General features: G+C 43.0%; 1 protein-coding gene across 1 annotated transcript in view; it reads left to right on the top strand.

Moving 5' to 3' along the window:
- The window catches only part of MGAM (maltase-glucoamylase), an 87,525-nt gene that overhangs the window by 34,880 nt on the left and 32,040 nt on the right, over positions 1-20,605 (top strand). Inside the window, exons 14-25 of the mRNA XM_018046851.1 lie at positions 1,086-1,170; positions 3,159-3,276; positions 4,255-4,426; positions 5,725-5,841; positions 7,487-7,641; positions 10,179-10,263; positions 11,027-11,083; positions 11,613-11,737; positions 14,808-14,896; positions 16,167-16,216; positions 16,613-16,780; positions 19,568-19,720. Coding sequence (XP_017902340.1) covers positions 1,086-1,170; positions 3,159-3,276; positions 4,255-4,426; positions 5,725-5,841; positions 7,487-7,641; positions 10,179-10,263; positions 11,027-11,083; positions 11,613-11,737; positions 14,808-14,896; positions 16,167-16,216; positions 16,613-16,780; positions 19,568-19,720 — 1,374 coding nt within the window. The remainder of the gene's footprint in view (positions 1-1,085; positions 1,171-3,158; positions 3,277-4,254; positions 4,427-5,724; positions 5,842-7,486; positions 7,642-10,178; positions 10,264-11,026; positions 11,084-11,612; positions 11,738-14,807; positions 14,897-16,166; positions 16,217-16,612; positions 16,781-19,567; positions 19,721-20,605) is intronic.

Raw genomic sequence — 20,605 nt, 5'->3', positions numbered from 1 at the left:
GTTAGAATGGAAGTAAACTCAGGAATCAGTTCTATCCAAGTCTGTGTGCACTCAGTGGCTGAGTCATGTCCGACTCTGTGCAGCCCTATGGACTGTAGTCTGCCAGGCTCCTCTGTCCATGGGATTCTCCAGGCAAGAATATTGGAGTGGATCACCTTGCCCTCCTCCAGGGGATCTTCCTGATCCAGGGGCTGAACCTGGGTCTCCTGCATTGCAAGCAGATTCTTTACCCTCTGAGCCACCAGGGGAGACGTTGTCATTGTCACAAGGTACCTGAATGGTTCAATGGCCAGTTCAGACAAGTTGGATACACTGACCAGAGCCAGAGTACTCAGGTGTGGACAGAACTGTGGCTACAGAAAGGACAAATGTCTCATAGACTAATAGCGAATGAAAACCAATGCAAAGCAGGAGGTGTTCAACACAATTTAGGGAGCGCTAGCATTGAAATTCTTTCTATTTATAAAGGAAAGGTAGAAAATGTAAACAGAAGAGCTAAAGAGAGGAGAAGGGCAAAAATGATATCAACCAGGGGCATGTACCATCAGTATTTCTGTGTTCATCTTTACAGACCTCTCACTTGCACAGCTGTGGGTACCTGCTTATTCACTCACTCTCTCTGCATATGTTTGTATATGAAATGCATATATATATGTGTGTATTCATAGCTATATTTGCATATCTAGAGAATGTATCAATATAGTTGATTTATATGGGATCATATAAATTGAAATACGATTCACCTAATATTGGATTGGCCAAAAATTTCATTCAGGTTTTTATGTAAGATGTTATGGAAAGACCCAAATGAACCTTTGGCCAACCCAATATTTTGAGAAATATTTCAGTTTAAATGATTGAAGACATATATCATTTTGAAGGGATTTTAACAACCTTCTCCATAAAGCCTTCAATAGGTAGGGAAGACAGGGCAGGAACATCTGTTTCTCTCTTTAACCTAAGGACTTCCTTAGAAAAGAAATATGTAGAATTATTTCTCTGAGTCCTTAAAAAAAAGACACCATGTGTACAACATATGAGGAAATGTTACTCTTTCTTAATAGTTTTTGCTCTTTGTCTTGTAGGATATGAATGAAGTCGCCAACTTCGTGGATGGCTCAGTTTCAGGATGTTCCACGAGCAATCTAAATTATCCCCCATTCACTCCCAGTAAGCGTTGATTAGTCTGATTAAAGTGGCAACACATATCTCATATTTTAAATTCATAAGGATAGGTATGAATAACCTGCTGAGGATTTTTGTACATAAATTGCATAGAGGAAGGAAAATGTGGGTACCATTTTTCTTTATAGAAAACCAGAGAAGAAAATCAAAACACTGCTTTCTTAGATGAGGCATAAATTCAGAAGGGGTAACCTAGTCCTTCTGCTTACATCTGAGCTGTTTCTAGGGGAAAGTCTGGAGAAGATGTGGGACAGAAACCAGAGGCTAGTAGGTAGTTCATTTTGCTCTCAAGTGTGGACCCAGACAGGTCAGGGCTTACCAGAGAGAGACCAGATAACTAGGTTTGGTCTTCAGATGAAGTTAAGTTTGGTCAAGTCAAGAGAGTGAAGAAGAGATTTGGATGAGAGGATGAGAGGGAGCCAGAACCCATGGCTTGGGAGGACAAAGTCAGTGTCAGTGAATACAATGCTAGAGAGATCTGATTGAATTTTGACCAATAGAATCTCCCAGGGTGTGGCCCTAGGATCACAGCATTTGTTGTATTTTGAAGAAAACTAGAGGCTCACAGAGAAATAGTATCTTGAATAATCTGCTAGAATTATAGCATCTTTTGAAGACTTCCAATCTAAGATCATGGCATCCAGTCCCATCACTTCATGGCAAATAGATGGGGGAACAGTGGAAACAGTGGCTGACTTTATTTTTCTGGGCTCCAAAATCACTGCAGATGGTGATTGCAACCATGAAATTAAAAGATGCTTACTCCTTGGAAGGAAAGTTATGACCAACCTAGACAGCATATTAAAAACCAGAGACATTACTCTGTCAACAAAGGTCCGTCTAGTCAAGGCTATGGTTTTTCCAGTGGTCATGTATGGATGTGAGAGTTGGACTATAAAGAAAGCTGAGTGCCAAAGAATTGATGCTTTTGAACTGTAGTGTTGGAGAAGACCCTTGAGAGTCCCTTGGAATCCAAGGAGATCAGTCCTGGGTGTTCATTGGTTGGACTGATGTTGAAGATGAAACTCCAATACTTTGGCCACCTGATGCGATGAGCTGACTCATTGGAAAAGACCCTGATGCTGGGAGAGATTGAGGGCAGGAAGAGAAGGGGATGACAGAGGATGAGATGGTTGGATGGCATCACCGACCCAATGGACATGGGTTTGGGTGAACTCCGGGAGTTGGTGATGGACAGGGAGACCTGGCATGCTGCGGTTCATGGGGTTGCAAAGAGTCGGACATGACTGAGTGATTGACCTGAACTGAATCTGACAAGAAAATAAGAAATTGGAACAAATGGGTCAAGATTAAACAGTGAGGGAATTAGATGGGAGGCTTCATTCTTTTGGTGATGGAAATTACTGATATTTTAGTAATGGAAATATGGCAGTCAGATGGTTTTGGAAATAGTGATCTGGCATCATGTGTGCTTCTAATATGAATTAGAAAGTCGATAGATCAGAGGTCAATAAGCCATTAAGGATATGATTGCAATAGTTAAGATCCAAAGTAATTTGGATCTGAACCAGAGTGGTGTGAAGGGAGCAGAGAAGATTGGATGAATGAAAGACAGGTTGGTCGATCATCCTTTATAGTATCTGGTCAACAGAGAGAAGGGATAGAAATTTATTTTTAATAAATATTTTTGTTCTTGGACCACTCAGCTAAGTCTGCAGACTTCAGATTTAACTTCACATCTAACTGGGCCCACTTACTTCCAAGTGCTTGCTTCTGGTCACCTGAGCACCCAGGTGGGAGGATGTGTGTGGGTGTCAAGTCAGCACAATTGTTTTGCATAACAGAGAACCTACTGCAGGTGTATATAGCTCTCTGATTGTGCAGATGGTGTATGTCCACTTCCGGGATGGCAACACAGTTGCCTGCTCAGGGAGCCGCCTTGTCTGGTGATAGTCGAGAAACGGGGAGTGTGTAGCTCAGGCTCTCATTGACCGAATCCTCTTTTGTCGCAGAAATCCTGGATGGGTACCTGTTCAGCAAGAGCATCTGCATGGACGCAGTGCAGCACTGGGGGCGGCAGTATGACGTCCACAACCTGTACGGCTACTCCATGGCCATCGCCACTGCAGAGTACGGCCATTACTGCTGTGGGCTCGATACGTGGTCAGAGCGACTTAATACATGACCAGATTCTTAGTCTTGTCAGACTCCAGGTGCTACTATGTTATTTTTTAGAACTTGGCAAGATAAGTAAGGCTGCTATTATTGAACGAATGAAGAAAATCCTGGGCACATAGAGAAGAAAGTGCAAGTGTCCGACTCTTTGCGACCCCAGGGACTATACAGTCCATGAAATTCTCCAGGCCAGAATACCACAGTGGGGAGCCTTTCCCTTCTTCAGGGGCTCTTCCCAACCCAGGGATCGAACCCAGGTCTCCTGCGTTGCAGGTGGATTCTTTACCAGCTGAGCCATAAGGGAAACCCAAGAACACTAGAGTGGGTAGCCTATCCCTTCTCCAGCAGTTCTTCCTGACCCAGGAATTGAACTGGGGTCTCCTGCACTGTAGACAGATTCTTTACCAACTGAGCTATCAGGGAAACCCAAAGGGAAGAAGGAAGCTAATAAGTATTTATGAAATGTATATAATGAAAGAAAGAGTGAATACATGCATGAATGGAAAGTTGGAAGAAAGAAAGAGAAGTAACCCAACCAAGGTCAAACAGCTAATAAATTGTAAGAGCAAAATTTGGACTCATTTCTGCATGAGTCCAGGGTTTCATGTATTTTCCTCTCTGCCATACTCTATAGACTGGCGTACAGAGGGTTAAGTAACTTACAGACTTCATGTGCTCTGGGATTTTAGGTACCAGCTCAGTATTCTTGTACTGAAATTTGATTTTATGGAGTTAATGATGTACATAAAGTACCTAAAACAAAATATAAACATACCCAATGGGGCAGTCTGCTCCCAATAGCAAATCTAGCCCTACAGGAGAGAACTAGAAGAAAACAGTAGGGTATTAACTTGAGAGCTTCAATATCATCACATTAACCTCTGGGCTAAGACTCACTAAGGTCACACACTGATTCCCTCTCTCCCTTTCTAGAACTGTCAAGACTGTGTTCCCCAACAAGAGAAGCCTCATTTTAACCCGTTCTACATTTGCGGGTTCTGGCAAGTTTGCAGCCCACTGGTTGGGAGACAATGCAGCCTCCTGGAACGACCTCCGATGGTCCATCCCTGGCATACTTGAGTTCAACCTTTTTGGTATCCCAATGGTGAGTCCACATGACAGTCCCCAGAATGCCTCATTCTAGATGGTTTCCAAATAATAAATCCTCCCTCCTCTGCCCTCCGCAGCCCAGGATTAAGTGTCTGGTGAGCATTGCTTCATCTCCATTCGTATGACACTGATACCATGCCATTCTTTCCTGTACTGCCTTATAAAAATAGAACCTTGATACCACCTTGAAGTGGTATCATTGGAACATTTTTTAAAAATTAAAGTACAACCTACATGTGAAAAAGTGCACATATCTATAAGGTTACAGATGATGATTTTCACAAACGAAACACATCTGTGTATTTTGCACCCAAATGAGGAAGCACAATACTATCAGCATCCTAGAGATGGCTTTGGGATCTTTTAGTTAAATTCGACATGTCTATTTATTGAGCTCTTACTCTGAGCAAAGTATTGAGCTAGGTGTACATGAAGAGAAACATTAATATAGTAATGAAAACACCTTCCTTTCCTCCCCACCCCCAAGTTTATACACAAGCACACACACAAAATTATGGCAAGCTAGGGTAAAGGTGCCAACAGGAACATATAATTTAAATGTTAAAAGAAATCCCGAGAAAGGGAATTTTCAACTCTAATAAGATTACAAGAAACAAGGGGAGTCACGGGAAGAAGCCAATAGTGACTTCATATAGAAGATGGCACTTGAGTTTAACCTTAAAAGTGGGTATGTTTATCAGACTAATGGTTAGGGGAGATCATTTTAAGACTGAGAAATAAACTTGAACAAGACCAGCAAGAGGGAGCATTTGATGTATCTGTAAGGATGGGTATGTAGGACTGGAATGAGAAATGATGCTGGAAAGGTGAGTTGCAGCCAGTTACCATGAGTTACCAGGAGGACGAGCAGCAGGAGATCCTGGAAATTTTTGAAGAGATGAATGACCTGATCAGATTTAGCTGTTGGAAAATTAATTGTGCCAGTGCTGTGGTCAAAGTGATAATATCAGCAGTATTTCTAGTTACTATTCACCAAAAAGCTATTGTATGTCATGTTTTACTTATATCATCTCATTTACTAAAACCCTGGAGTGCCCGCTTTAATAAAATGAGGAAACTGAGGCACAGAGCGTTGAGTAACTCATTTGAAGTCACCTGGCAGTAAGGAGTGGACACGGGACACAGCCTAATTCCATCACACTGCATTCACCTTCTCAGGGAGAGATCAGCCAAGTTGGGTTGGCAGGTCTCCGGTAGAAAGCAAAGCCCAGGAGCAGGGGGCAGCAATGGAAGTGAGGTCCACATGCTGTCACTGTCTGTGTGTCCTTCCAGGTGGGTGCTGACATATGTGGCTTTCTACTGGACACTTCTGAAGAGCTCTGCAGACGGTGGATGCAGCTGGGAGCATTCTATCCATTTTCCAGGAATCACAATGGCCAAGGCTACAAGGCAAGTCAGTCTCCCAGGAGATATGATTAAAATAGACTTGGCATTCAGTAGGACTGGATCTACCTGCATCCTCACCTGGAAGTCTGTTGAGCCATCTTCCTCCCTGGTGCTTCACTTAGGCTAACTGGGACCACTGCTTGCAATTGACCAGAACTCCTGAGGTGCCGTTAAAATGCTCTGTTGCCGTGGCCTCTGCTATTTCTGCTGCAGCAGTCAAAGAAATGGCGAGTCTGTGAAGGTTTTCAATCAAACCTCTAGACCTCTATGTTACTCATTTTGAATAAAAATAAGGAAATACTTCAAATATTTAAATGACAGTCTACTGAGAGAGAGCTTCCCCGATGACTCAGCAGTAGAGAATCCACCTGCCAATGCAGGAAACAGAAGACTCTGGTCCGATCCCTGGGCTGGGAAGATCCTCTGGAGGAGGAAATGGCAATCCACTCCAGTATTCTTGCCTGGAAAAAATCCCAAGGACAGAGGAGCCACGGGGTTTCAGAGTCACACACGACTGGGCAACTAAGCAAGCATGCACTGCCGGGAGAGCACCCCTAGAATGAACGAGGGGGAGGCATCACAGGGTGAAGAGCACCCACTTACTGGGTGAAATGAACTCCCTTTTCTCAACCCTATTGCTCAGAAGCAAAGTTGCAAGGCAGCTCCGGGTCTGGCAGGAATAAAACTCTTAGTTGTGATGAACGGAGTCTGATTTCTGCAGATCCTTCTGAGGCAGGAGGTAGATGGGCTCCAGGCTAGACATTTATCACTAGCCTCCTGTTTACATTTTCTGAGGAAGGAGGCAAGTGGACTCCAGGCTAGGTATTTACAACCTAGGCTAGGTATTTACAGGCTAGGTATTTACAGCCTCCCATTTGCACTTTGAGATAGAAAACAAAACAAAACCAAACAAACAAGAACAGAGTAAATAGTCAGAAGGGGCACTTTTTAACTGTCAGGCAGGAACAGAGAGGAGTCAAACCCTGCTTGTGTAAAAGATCAAGGTCATTTCCCCTCCCTGGGGCAAGGGAAACACTGCATATGTGCAGGAAGGCTCTTTGGGGATCAAAAAGGAGGGGGTACCACCCCAGAATAGGTGATGCTAAGGCCCCCCCATAGGACTGGACTTTTTCCCCTTCTTGGGAAAGAGTTGCACATGCATGTTGGGGAGGGTCCTAGGGCAGGTCAGAAGTGGAAAAAGAAACTAGATAGTTGGCCAAAGGTAAAGACCCAGAAGAACTGCCCCATATAAATGACTTAACCACCTCTTCCCTGAGCCCCTCCTCAATCCGGGGGGTGGTGGGGGAATGCCCACACCCTTTGTATCCAGGTATGCCTCTCTGCCTTGCTTCTGTCTTAACTAAACAGACTGTTTCTCTGTGTGCACTCACACTTGTGCTGTCTCTAATAATAAACTTTGCACCTGCTTTTATGGTTTGCCTCCTTGAAACATTCTTGCTTTTAAACAGAGGCAAGAGCCTGGGAAAATTTGCTTCTCACCTCTAACACTTGCTGGTTAGAGTGGCTAGGATTCCTGGTTTTCATTCAGGTCACCCAGGTTCAATTCCTGAGCAGGGAACTCAGCGCTCACTGCTGCTTCGCTGAGATCAAAACCAGATGACAACTACCACCTCTTGTTTCTTCCCAGGCCCAGGATCCAGCCTCCTTTGGCACCGACTCGCTGCTGTTGAATTCCTCCAGGCACTACCTGACCATCCGCTATACCCTTCTGCCCTATCTCTACACCCTCTTCTACCGTGCTCACAGCCGCGGGGATACCGTGGCCAGGCCCCTTCTGCATGAGTAAGTTCATCTAATCCACAGGAATCGTATCAATATAACTGGGTGAAACTGACTGTATCATCAAATGGAAGCGGGAAAATTAAAACAATCCAGTTAATCAGATATGTTTTTTCAACTTGACTAGTCATTTGGCGTTTGCCAATTCTATTACTGCCTATATATCAATGCTATTTTAAGTATATTCAAGTGTTATCGCCTTATCCCTTTAGGAACAAGAAGTGTTCTAAAAGTCATGGGAGTTGGAGGTCTTTGTTCTCCCAACTGACTCCATACCTTAGACAAATCATTTAAGTTCTTTCATCCTTAGCTTCTTTGAAAGTGAAAGTCGCTCAGTCATGTCACAGTCTTTGTGACCCCATGGACCATACAGTCCATGGAATTCTCCAGGCCAGAATACTGGAGTCGGTAGCCTTTCCCTTCTCCAGGGGATCTTCCCAACCCAGGGATGGAACCCAGGTCTCCCACATTGTGGGTAGATTCTTCACCAGCTGAGCCACAAGGGAAGCAATGTCCCCTACCTCTGGTCTCTAACGCCTGATGATCTGAAGTGGAGCTGATGTAATAATGATAGAAATAAAGTGCACAATAAATGTAACATGTTTGAATCATCCTGAAACCAGTACTCCTTCCTCCCAAGTCCATGGAAAAACTGTCTTCCATATACCTGGTCCCTGGTGCCCAAAAGGTTGGGGATCATTGATTTAAAGGCTTTGCTATCTTGGAGCTGATGGTCGCTTTTGTAATGCACTCTGTTTGGGTTCTAGGAATGAGCCTGTCATTTACACACTGATAAGAATATTACTATGCAGGATTTCCAGAAATCAGAATTTTTATCTTCACCCAATGAGTATCTAATTTGACTCTAATAAAGAGCACTTTTAAGAGACTCTCCTTAAAACTGGCCACTTAGTATGAACTAATGCCTTAACAGATTAGCCAGCAGGTATCTCTGGGGTCTTCAGGCAATCCTGTTTTGGGGCTGGAAGCAGCTGTGAGGAAATACATGCTGGATAGAGATTTGTGCTAGGAGAGGGTGTGTCCTTGCTTCCGAGATGATGCTGTGGGGCCCTCTAGTGGCTGCAGAATGAGTCGCTCTGTGGTGGGGTTGGCATTCTCCTGAGTGGCCCCAGAAGGATCAGGAGAAGGAAGCGTGTTTAGAAACTGAGGATTGAGATGATGCTAGGAAGCTTATGTGAAGCTAGCCGGCTTGAGACAGAGGCTGTGGTTTAGGTAGGGACCCTGCCTCAGCTGGCCTTCCCAGGTAGCTCAGTGGGTAAGGAATCTGCCTGCAGCGCAGGAGATGTGGGAGATTTGGGTTCATTTCCTGGTTCAGGAAGATCCCCTGGAGGAAGGCATGGCAACCCACTCCAGTGTTTTTGCCTGGAGAATCATATGGACAGAAGAGCCTGGCGGGCTACAGTCCATAGGATGGCAAAGAGTTGGACACGACTGAAGTGACCCACAAAAATAGAGATATTAGGTTAAACTAGTGTTTGCTGTTAATTAGATCAAAGCTTCAGTTTGGACATAGAATTCAACCAGTTTTATTGATTGGCTTGTACGTGATTCATTCTGACAGTTTTGAGCACAGATGTTCTGAAAGCCAAATACCTGGATATTGGAGGATATACTTGCTGGTCATCAATGGGGAAATCTTTGAGGTCTATATTGGTCACATCACATAAAAAAATAGAATCTATTTTTTCTTAATTACCTTTATTTATTTTTTTAAATTTATTTTTATTTTTACTTTATTTTACTTTACAGTACTGTATTGGTTTTGTCATACATTGACATGAATCCGCCACAGGTGTACATGAGTTCCCAAACATGAACCCCCCTCCCACCTCCCACCCCATATCATCTCTCTGGATCATCCCCATGCACCAGCCACAAAAAAAAAAAAAAAAAAGAATCTAGGTCTCATTTATTTAAATTAACAGAATAATTTTACACTCTACAAATAAAGAGACTTTTTTCTTGTCAAAATCAAAACACAGTTAATTCCCTTATGTTTCTGACATTTTAGGCTTCAGGTATTATATTATTATAATATATATTATGATATTTATTTATTCTTGTGGGTAAGGTTTTGCTATCTCCTGGAATTATCTATTAAAACGCAGGTATCCTAAAAGAGAAAAGAGTAAAGTTTTAATTGTTTTTCTTTTTTTTTTTTTGGAGGAAGGGTGATCAGATCCAATTCTTTTTGGATAGTCAGCTGAAGTTTCAAAAATATCCTGCTTGTTTTATTTTTGAAGGGAGATATGGCAAATAGAATTACAGCCTGGAACCTGCCCAGCACAAGTACTGAAATAGGAATTTCTGTCCAAATTAGGGGAAGCATAGGAGGGTAGAGAGGCTGGGAAATTAGGTCTGCCTGCAGGAGTGCGGGGAGGGCTAGGAATTGAATAGGGGTCACAGAATAGGTGGGAGAATTTGCCCCAGGCAGGGAGCCTGCAGGTTTTAGACAGGCTTGGGGGAGAGCCGCCAGAAAGCACTGGCCCATATCTCAGGGAAGATTTCTCCGTGTCTAGGTTCTACCAGGACAGCAACACCTGGGATGTGCACCAGCAGTTTTTATGGGGGCCCGGCCTCCTCATCACTCCAGTCCTGGATGAGGCAAGTGTTTCCACAGAGAAACCATGGCGACCTCTGCTTTTGTTTCGGCTAACTCCAAACTCCTCTCTTCTTGCAACCATGTATCTTCTTCCTATTCCCAAACCATTGCCGACATGCCTGGCTGGGGCAGCCTTAAAGGCAGCGTGCTGGAGCTTGGGGAAGACGGGTACACATTTTTGTCTCTAGGGGTCTCTTGTCCTTGACCAAGTTTCCAATCAGTGTAGAAGCATCTATGACTCTGGAATCAAGAACGGTCCTATGCACTGTCAGATTCACCCAGCAGATCATAACTTGCTCCGTGATGGAGAGACAGGGTGGAGCAGAGCCCTAGCACTCATTCTAAGGTCAGGCTGGCCTTGGTGTTGGTTGTCACCTCTGCCACTTGGCACCAGTGATATCTGGGGGAAATGACATGCTAGTTCCTCAGCTGTGAGGTGAGATAACAATAGCCCGTATCACTGGCGACTCTTGGGAAGGTTAAACGCGGTATACAGTGTAAACCTGGAAGTGTTATTTTATCACAACATGCATTTCAGTATTCTTCTTCTTCTTCCTAATGGGATTCCACCTGGGGTTTTTCTTTGAGTTGCCAAGTTATCGCCTCTATTAGATGAAAAGCACGAGTTGATAACAGAGAAAAGAAAGGCCATGTATGCATTCTCAGTACATGTTTAAAACTTTCCCTAGGGAATGCTAAGAAATCCATTTTTTTTTCTCCTTCAGAGGCTGGGCCAAGAAAGACAAGATTTTGTTTTAATTTCAGGGTGCAGAGAAAGTGACCGCATACATGCCTGACGCTGTCTGGTATGACTATGAGACTGTAAGTAGCTTTGACTTTTCTCCACTCTTCAAGCTGCATAGACAGGATACCTCTAGGCAGAGAGAAACATCTATCTGTGTACTGAGGAATGCTTCTGCCGTGCTTCCAGTAGTAATTCACAGCTGAGTCAATAAAGTGAGCCTAGGTCACTTGACATCAGTCATGATGAAATCTGAAAAAGATACTTCCATGTACTTTATTCAGCAATAAAATATAGACGGAAGTAGAAGGTCTCATGGGCAAATACTGGGGCTGGTAGACAATTTGAGCCCGGTTTTGAGTCAGATTCTTATTTAGTACGCTCAATTCCACAATGTATGTCAAACAGCCTCAGCAAGACATTGTGTTCCACCAAGCCCTCAACTGATTCCAGAACCTGTTGTTCTTAAATTCTTTCCCTTTTCTTGTTTGATTGCCTGGCTAGACAGCAATTCAGCTAGGTGGGAGAAGGACACAGCTGTAGGTAAGTCAGCAGGTGGTTAAGAGGTGAAGTGCATGCTGACGTGTTTGAGTTGTCTGTATGCCTCAGGGGGTCCAAGAGAGATGGAGGAAGCAAAAAGTGGAGATGGAACTTCCTGGAGACAAAATTGGACTTCACCTGCGAGGAGGCTACATCTTCCCCACGCAGCAGCCAGCCACGACCACAGTGGCCAGGTACAGTGTGGCTGGGGGTTTCCTTATAAGAGGGGGAGGCTGACAAACCTGGTCATTTCTGTTCCCATCTGTTGTCTGCATAGAAGAGGCTGATGCATTGCGTGGACTGTGGGGAGGAAGGGTGTGTGTGTGTGTGTGTGTGTGTGTGTATGTGTGTGAGGTCATCAAACTCTGTCCCTAGATTTCCCTAGGCCTCTTCTGGAGAAGCTGTGGTTTACAGCTGCATCCAAATGGATTTTCAAAGACCTGAATCTCTGTCCTTCCTTAACCCTTCTGACTGTCTCCTCAAAACATACTGACATCTGTGGTGGTGAACCTTGCTAGTTTTCCTAGGACCATTTCAGTGTTAGCCCTGAAAGTCTCAAGTTTTGGGGAACATCTCAATTCCGGGTAAAGGAGGTCTGTTGATCTCCCCAGCTGCCTTAATTGGACCATCATTCCACTGTGCTATGCTCCTGACACCCCATTTCTAGGGAGTCGGGTCCATTTCCACTCCCCTATAATTTCAGTTTCCTGTTCCTTTCTTCCCATAAGCCATTTCTTGTGATGCAAAACAGTGTTCAGAAATTATTTCCTGTGCAGTTCAAATCTCCTTCATGTCACTACTTTCTCCTTGATGGTTTTGATTCTCAAATTATACATTCCATCTGATACTAAAGAGACTCATGTTCATATTCATGTCTCTAAATTGTTAGCTTATTAGCTTTTAATAGTCAGGGAATTTTTTGGAGGTTAGGAATCCTTTTCTTTCGAACATTCCTTCCTACCATAATTTTTCAAATTTTCACTTCGTAATGCTGATGGAAAATATTTATACACCCAGTACCACCTGCTTTCTTTTTCTTTATTCAGCTTTATGCTATGCTGTTCTGCATACTGATACCAAAACTGTCTTTCCAAAATGAGGATCTCAACTTATTGCTTCCCAGGTTAAACTCCAAAATCTGTCATTAGCGGAGTGTGGAAGGCCAAATAATCTGGTTTCAAGTTAACAAACGAGTCTCCTGACACATCTTGCTACACACCTTTAGATTAGCAATGCCAAGTCTTGTTATTCTCCAAACATACTCACCTCTTTCCCTGCCTTTGGGCTTCTCTATTTATTGTCCTTTTCAACATTCTTTGCCTGATACATTCTTAATGATCTTTCCAATTAAACTCAGATTTCTTCTGTGAGAAATCCTCCCCTAAAACTCCAGCAGAGGGAGTTTTGGTACTTGCAGCTTTCTGCTTATTATTTATACTTCATTACTGCTTAGCTAATTTTTCTCCCCTTCTTAACATTGTTAAGTATTTCAATCATAGTTACTTTATACTTGGCCGCTGAGATTTCTAGTCTCTGAAATTCTTAGTAGACTCTTAATAAATCTCGTTAGTTGCTTTTGCCATCTATCTTTCATGCTGGCTAGTTACCTCATGTGTTTAGTCATTTTTTTGTTTTTCAAATGCAGTGACTGCAAGGATCCAATTATAGGTCTCATTCTTTCAGAGATGATTAGCCTTCTTTTTGGTTGCAAACGAGGATTGCTGTCACCTTGGGTTTCACATTAGCAACCTTCAGGGATCAGGTGTCCAGTTTATCCAGAGCCAAGTAGTTGAGTGGTTGAGTCCTTCAGGCTATTGGCTTCCCACGTGGCCGAGTGGGAATCTGCCTGCCAGTGCCGGAGGTTGCAAGAGATGTGGGTTTGATCCCTGGGTCAGGAAGATCCCCTGGAGCAGGAAATGGCAACCCACTCCAGTATTCTTGCCTGGGAAATCCCACGGACAGGGGAGCCTGGCGGGTTATATATAGTCCATGGGGTCACAAAGAGCTGGACAGGACTGAGCAACTAAGCGTGCACATACGCCTTCAGAGTATACGGCACCCTCCAGGGTGTCTAAGTCACCGTGATGTTAGAAGTATCAGTATAGACTCCTGTAAGGATTTTAACTGCTGTGCCACTCAACTTTCTGCTTTGATTATTTGGTAAATATGTTTCCTCTTTCTTACAATATTTAAGGTGGAGCTGTGGTCTGTTTGGTTTTGTATTTCTTAGACTTCCTAGCATTGAAAGCTGCGCAGTACGTGTGTGTTAAATGAAAGCAGGTGACTTTGTTGATAATAGAATCTGGCTTGCACAGGGCACTGTGGAAGGTTGAACTGTGAGAGAACACAATAGGGGATGTAAGGGGTGCAACTGGAGCCAGAAATTGGGAGGTGGTTTGGGGGGGATGAAATAGGGAGAGATTTCAAGTGCAGTTGCTCTTCCTTTCTCTGTCTCTATGTCCATATATTTCAGCATCTTTTGAGTGGTTTCTTGTGTTTCATTTTCTAAGTCAGGGTCCCCAGCCTCTAGGATCTAAGGCCTGATGATCTAAGGTGGAGCTGATGTAGTAACAATAGAATAAAGTGCACAGTGAATGTAATGTGCTTGAATCATCCCAAAACCGCCTGTCTCACTCCTGGTCCGTGGAAAAGTTGTCTTCCACGAAACTGCTCCCTGGTGCCAAAAAGGTTGGGGACTGCTGTTCTAAGTTATGTAGCAAATAATTAGAATGTTTCCTTTTTCTGTCTCAGAATGAACTGAAAATAAATAATCAAGTTAGGAAAATTGCCCTCATACAGATGGATTCTATTGTATTTTCGTGGTTTCTGAGTCAACGTGGTTCTCAGGCAGGGAAAAAATATGTCCTCCTGATTTCAGTGAATACTAACCCTGCATGTATCAGCTATAAAATGATTAGGCTGAACCAATTGTCATCTAGGATTTCTCTTCTAATAGTCTGTATTCAAAATAATAACAGCATTAACAGCGTTTATTGTAGCTATTGTAGCAATTCTGGTGATTAATTCTTGCCTCCTACATCGATGTTTTTCGCCAGTGTTTGGGGTATTTCTGTCTCCTACGACACTAGTGATTCTGGAAAATGATGCCCCTGTAGATTTTGCCTTTGTGCCTGAAGACGAGCAGAGCCATCTTCTGCTAGGAACCTTTCCCACTTGAAATCTGATGGAATCCTTCACAGCTCATTTAGCAAAATTCTTTGAGCCCCAAGTCTTTGCCTCTCACATAAATCTTGTTTCCCACAGTCGACGGAACCCTCTTGGTCTAATCATTGCCCTGGATGAGAACAAAGAAGCAAAAGGCGAACTTTTCTGGGATGATGGGGAAACAAAAGGTGAGTACCACGCTGGGGTTTCCAGACGTGCATCTTTGAGTTTCTCCTGCTGCTCATTCAGCAGTGGGAGACATCTCACCAGGCATGGTAGCGTTAATCACTCAAGAGAAGAATTCTGGTTTTGGTTGTGCTGTTTAGGAATAGTGGTAGATGAAAGGATGGTAGAGGTTTTCCTTAGATGGAAGGGAAAACTCCCCTCCACCTCTCAGAATTCTCCCACTGGCCAGCTATATTGTATATGTATAGGCTCTCATTTGATTTTCAGTCAGCCCCTGAAATATGTTTTCAAGGCTGTTTCTGCCATTCAGTGCATTTTCCTTCACTCCAAATGCTTATGAACAAGCCTGGAGGACGTGTAAAACATGCCCATGCTAGTGAGGCAGTGAGAAGACACTTTCCTAGTGGACCTGCATCTAGCCATTCTTCTCAGCTCATTTGTCTGTCTCCAGGGCACTATGGGGGGGCCCGGTGGGCTGACGTCTATGGGGCCACACAGAGTCGGGCACGACTGAAGTGACTTAGCAGCAGCAGCAGCAGTGCACTAAGAAGTCTTGTGGCTCAAGCTTAGGAAGCAGATTCACTGGAGGCATATGCTTTGGAAGCACTTGGGAGGGAACCTTTTCAAGGTTAAGGTAGGAAGGAAAAGAGAAAACAGTGGCTCAGCCTTGGAAACTCTATTTGTAATCTGTCATTCTCAACGTGAAGCTCTGTTACTGAGTCCAAGCTTGCTCTGCTTGCCACATGACCGGCCAATGAATTGGAGATGAGGTGTTGAGGCAAAGAATAAAGATTTTATTCAGAAAACTGGCAAATGGAGAAGATGGCAGACTAATGTCTCAAAATAACCACATATCCAGGTCTGGATGTCAGGTCCTTTTATAGATTAGAGGACGAGGAGGTGAAGAAGTCAAAAGGTCGTAAGTCTTGCACTTGTCTCCTGGAATGGCCAGCCTTGGAGAGGGGGTGTGTTAATTTCTTCCTTCCTGCAACTGTTCACAGGCAGTTAGGGTAAGGACGGCTCCCTGAACAAAGGCACTTTGATTTAACATTCAGGCTTAGGGACAGGGTTCCCCAAAGCAGGCCATTATGTATAGACAGTATCCTTTTAGTGAACAAAAGCAATGGGAAACAGAGGTTCAAGTAAAAGAAACAGATCCAACTTGTAGTAGGTTTTCTTCTTCCCTGTAAAAGCTTCAAGGAGCACCAGGAGGAAATCTGTTTTTCCGTATTCGGCAGGCCAGAGTCTGACTTGCCCTTCTCTCCCTTTCAGATACTGTGGCCAACAACCTTTATCTCTTATGTGAGTTCTCCGTCACCCAAGTGAGTAGTATATTTTTATGAATCTTAAGTGTGAGCTTTGGTCTGATAATTAGCTCCTATCTGTTTGTGTGTATGTGTATTTGTAGCTTCATTTATAACAATAGGGGGACACATTTCTGTTTATGACTTAACGTCCAAAAGAGGCAATGATATGGGTAAATCAAAGAGTCAGTCTTTTTAAATGAATTTTCAAATGAAGTTTCATGTGTGTGTGTGTTTCTCTCACCCTCCTTCTCCCTGGCTCAGGGGAAAAATAAGTTTGTGTTTGAGCACACATTCGTAGAGACGACTAAGAAGCATTCAGGGCCATTTGGGTAGCTGGTCTAGGACAGACAACTTGAGTGGCTTGAGCATCTGTGTATTCAAGGCAGATTTTTGTGTTTAACTGTTTTGCAGAACCGCCTGGAGGTTAAGATTTTGCAGTCAACCTACACAGACCCCAATAATTTAGCATTTAAAGAAATTAAAATCCTTGGAACCCAGGAGCTTAACAACGTTGCAGTGAAACAGAACGGTGTTCCAATTCAAGTTTCTCCTAATGTCACTTACGATTCTAACCTACAGGTAAATAGCTTAGATGTTCCTTCTTGCCAAGGTTACATTGGTTTCTAAAGGACCAGGGCACACTCTGAAGTCAGAAGTGGGGAAGTTAGAGGGTTAGGATAGAAAAAAATAAAAGAGGGAGCCAGAGCTGGGATGAACAAGGAGGCTGCTGAGATACTGGGAGGAAGTAAACTGGTCCTTTCCTCTTTTTTCCCTTATCTGCCCTTCAGTCTTCTGTTCTCTCTGCCTGGAACAGAAGAATAGCAAAGACAGGAGTCTGGGGAACAGGATTAGAGGAAAACTGGGTCTAAAAGCTGCTGATTGATTGGTGCTAGAAGGGTTGAGGTGGGATTCCCATTAATTTAAAATTTCAGGTGCTTTTCTTTTTTCTTTACTCTATAGAGCTAGATTCTCACTCCAACACATTCTTAGAAAATATTTTGAGTCAATGAATTTGATAAGCTTAGCTAATGCTACTTACTTGGTTAGGTGATAATAATAAAAGAATTTTTCATCACTTTTAATGAGATGATGTTCTGGAATAGGTTATTATCAATTCCTCTGAAATTTTAGCATTATGAGGGATCCTTTTCCACAACACTGTTTGCTACAGGTGTTCAAGATAATCCGGGATAGGGAGCAGTGGGGTCATCATGGTTTGTGAGGAACCTTCCAAATTTGGAGAAAAATAAGTAAATTTTGTCTTCTACTAAAATGATATATTGGTATCATTGGACATTTTGTCCTAACAACATACATTGATGATGCATACATTATAAAGTTAGAAATAAAGTATTATGTGACTGGTTATCGGAGGAAGGCAATGGCACCCCACTCCAGTACTCTTGCCTGGAAAATCCCGTGGATGGAGGAGCCTGGTAGGGTGCAGCCCATGGGGTCGCTAAGAGTCAGACACGACGGAGAGACTTCATTTATGTGTGCAGCAAAGTGCAAGTCCTTTGTAAGATGCTCATATGAAAACAAACTGATTACCAGTTTGATAAACAGATTAATAAATATACAAAAAACTCTTTTATTATTTGCATTTAGGTGGTGGACAGGAAACCCAATCCTACCTTTAGGAAATGTTAACTTATATTCTTTCCAGTTTCATGTTCAAAGCTTCATGGAGTCATTGAGCAAAAGCTTTGGCGGCATTAGGTCTAGAGCTGGACCTAAAGACGGTGCATCTGTGTAGAGATTTGTTCAGCTGCAAGTGACAAGAAACTCAGCGGAATGGTAGTTTAAACAAATGGGGATTGTTTTTTTCTTATGGTACTGAGAGTTTAGGACGTGCTCAGTTTCTGGCATGGACTTAGGGCCTCAGGGTTGTTAGTGCTGAGGTCTTTTTTTCTCTTGTGATTGGAAGTGATGGCTTAATTCCAGTCACTCTAGCCTTGTTAGAGGAAAAAAAATAAATAAAACAAAGAAGAAGGAGCTGGAAGGAAAAGGGGAAGGTGACGATGAAAGAAAGGGAGGGGGTAGGCCGTTAAATCAAGAAAGAAACCCTTGGCCAGCCACTTCTGGTGGACTTGCACTCATCTATGAATGGCTGCAGCTGTGTTACATGGATTAAAAAAAAAAAAAAAAGTTCTTCTTTGTTGGTGTTCCAAACTGAAGTAGTAAGAAGGGAATTTTCCATTGGGCAGGTGGCTAGAAGTCTGTTTCACAAATGGGCACCATAATCCTTGAAAGGGCACTGGTATAGGTAAAGCAGTCAAGGTTCGGGTATTAGCATAAGCCAATCCTGGGACTAAGAAAAGCCTTTTGTTAGCCTGTGAGTCCGTATAACTGGAATAGGCAAGACCCACATCTGGAAGAGGGCCTAGTTTGGACAGATTAACTTGTGGTCAGCTTTTGGAGGGTCTTAGATGCCAAACTAAGAAGGATGTGATCTAATTCTCAAAGGGTCTCCTATTGATCCTTGAATCAATATGCACCATTGTGAGACTGTTGTTCTGTGGTGGTTTTTAAGGTATAGGGAAATGTGAGATGAACGTAGACTGGGGAGAGACCGGAAGGATGATAATCCTTAGCATGGGATTTTATGACTCTAGATAAATGAGAACTTTCACTATGGAAGTTACTATTTTACAAGGAGACAACCAGAAGAAAAACACATGGAAAAAATGAAATATTTGAATTAGTGAATGGAACTCAAAGAAAGTTTCAAGTTTTGAGGCTCTGGGCTTGGACCAGTGAAGAGACTAGAATATTAAAAATGGAAGGAGATATGATTTTGCCTACTTATTAGTTTTGTAATTGGTAAACTGAGACCCAAGGAATTTGAAAGAATCTGTCCAAGTTTCCTCAGTGGGATGGAGGGGAGAACCCAGGCCATATGATTCTTATTTCTCTGTTCTTGCCCCCACTCCAGACCTGTGGGGAATACTGGTTTGGGGGATGGAGGGCAAGAAGATGAGCTCAACTGAGGATGACGCCGCATGCTTGTGTTTTCTGTGCTACAAGGGGACTGTCAGGAAGAGAGTCTTCCTGACAAAATAAGGAAGAGGAAGAGGAGTCAGGGGAGGAGAGAAAGGGTGATTACAGAAGGTTGCGGTTGACCTGATTCTTTTCAAAATGTTATGCACAAGATTCTGATAGAATTGTACCATTTTCCCTGTGGTTATTGTCTAACTCCCTGCCCTCTCTCTCTCTCTCTCTTTCTTCATGGAAGCTCCAGTGCCATGTTACTTGGATTCTTGAGGGACTGGTCTGATTTTTATTTTCTTTCCTGAAAGAAATCTCATACCTTGCGAGGTCTTTGTCCTGAGGATACATTTCCTTGATATTTCCCCATTCCTACAGGTGGCCCTTATCACAGGAATTGATCTTGTTCTGGGAGAAACATACACGGTGGAGTGGGATGTGAAGATACGAGATGAAGAAAAAATAGACTGTTATCCTGATCAGACTGGTGTTTCTGCAGAAAACTGCACTGCCCGCGGTTGTGCCTGGGAGGTAACCATGCTGACGGTGTTAATATACATGACAATCCTCTACACTTTGTTTTAAATTGAAGAATAGTGGATTTACCATGTCGTATTAATTTCTACTGTACAGCAAAATGATTATGTCATACGTATATTAATATATGACAGTCCTTTTCATATTCTTTTCCAGTATGGTTTATCACGAGGTATTGAATATAGTTCCCTGTGCTGTACAGTAGGACCTTGTCATTTATCCATTTTTTTATATCATAGTTTGCATCTGCTAACCCCAAACTCCCAGTGCATCCCTCCCCCAGCTCCCCTTGGCCACCGTGAGTCTGTTCTGTACATCTGTGAGTCTGTTTCTGTTTTGTAGACAGGTTCGTTCATGTCACGTTTTAGATTCCATGTATAAGTGATATCTGTCTTTGTGGTACTTGTCCTTCTCTTTCTGACTTACTTCGCTAAGTATGATAATCCCTAGTTCCATCCATGCTGCTGCAAATGGCATTATTTCATTCTTTTTTATGACTGAGTAGTATTCCATTGTGTCTATATATCACATCTTCTTCATCCATTTATCTTTCTGTGGACCTTTAAATTGTTACCATGACTTGGCTATTGCCAACAGTGCAGCTATGAACTTTGGGGTACATGTGTCTTTTTGAATTTTAGATTTATCTGGATGTATGACCAGGAGTGGGATTGCTGGGTCCTATGGCAGCTCTATGTTTCATTTTTTTAGAAAGCTTCCTACTGTTTCCCACAGTGGCTGCACTAACTTACATCCCCACCAGCAGTGTAGGAGGGCTCCCTTTTCTCCACACTCTCTTCAGCATTTGAGACTTTTTACTGATGGCCATTCTGACCCATGTAACCTGGTACCTCATAGTAATTTTGTAAAATCCTTTAC

The sequence above is a fragment of the Capra hircus genome, chromosome 4 (assembly GCF_001704415.2).
Source record: "Capra hircus breed San Clemente chromosome 4, ASM170441v1, whole genome shotgun sequence".
Taxonomy (NCBI): domain Eukaryota; kingdom Metazoa; phylum Chordata; class Mammalia; order Artiodactyla; family Bovidae; genus Capra; species Capra hircus.
The sequence above is the reverse complement of the archived record's forward strand: the minus strand, read 5'-3'. Positions and strand labels throughout refer to the sequence as shown.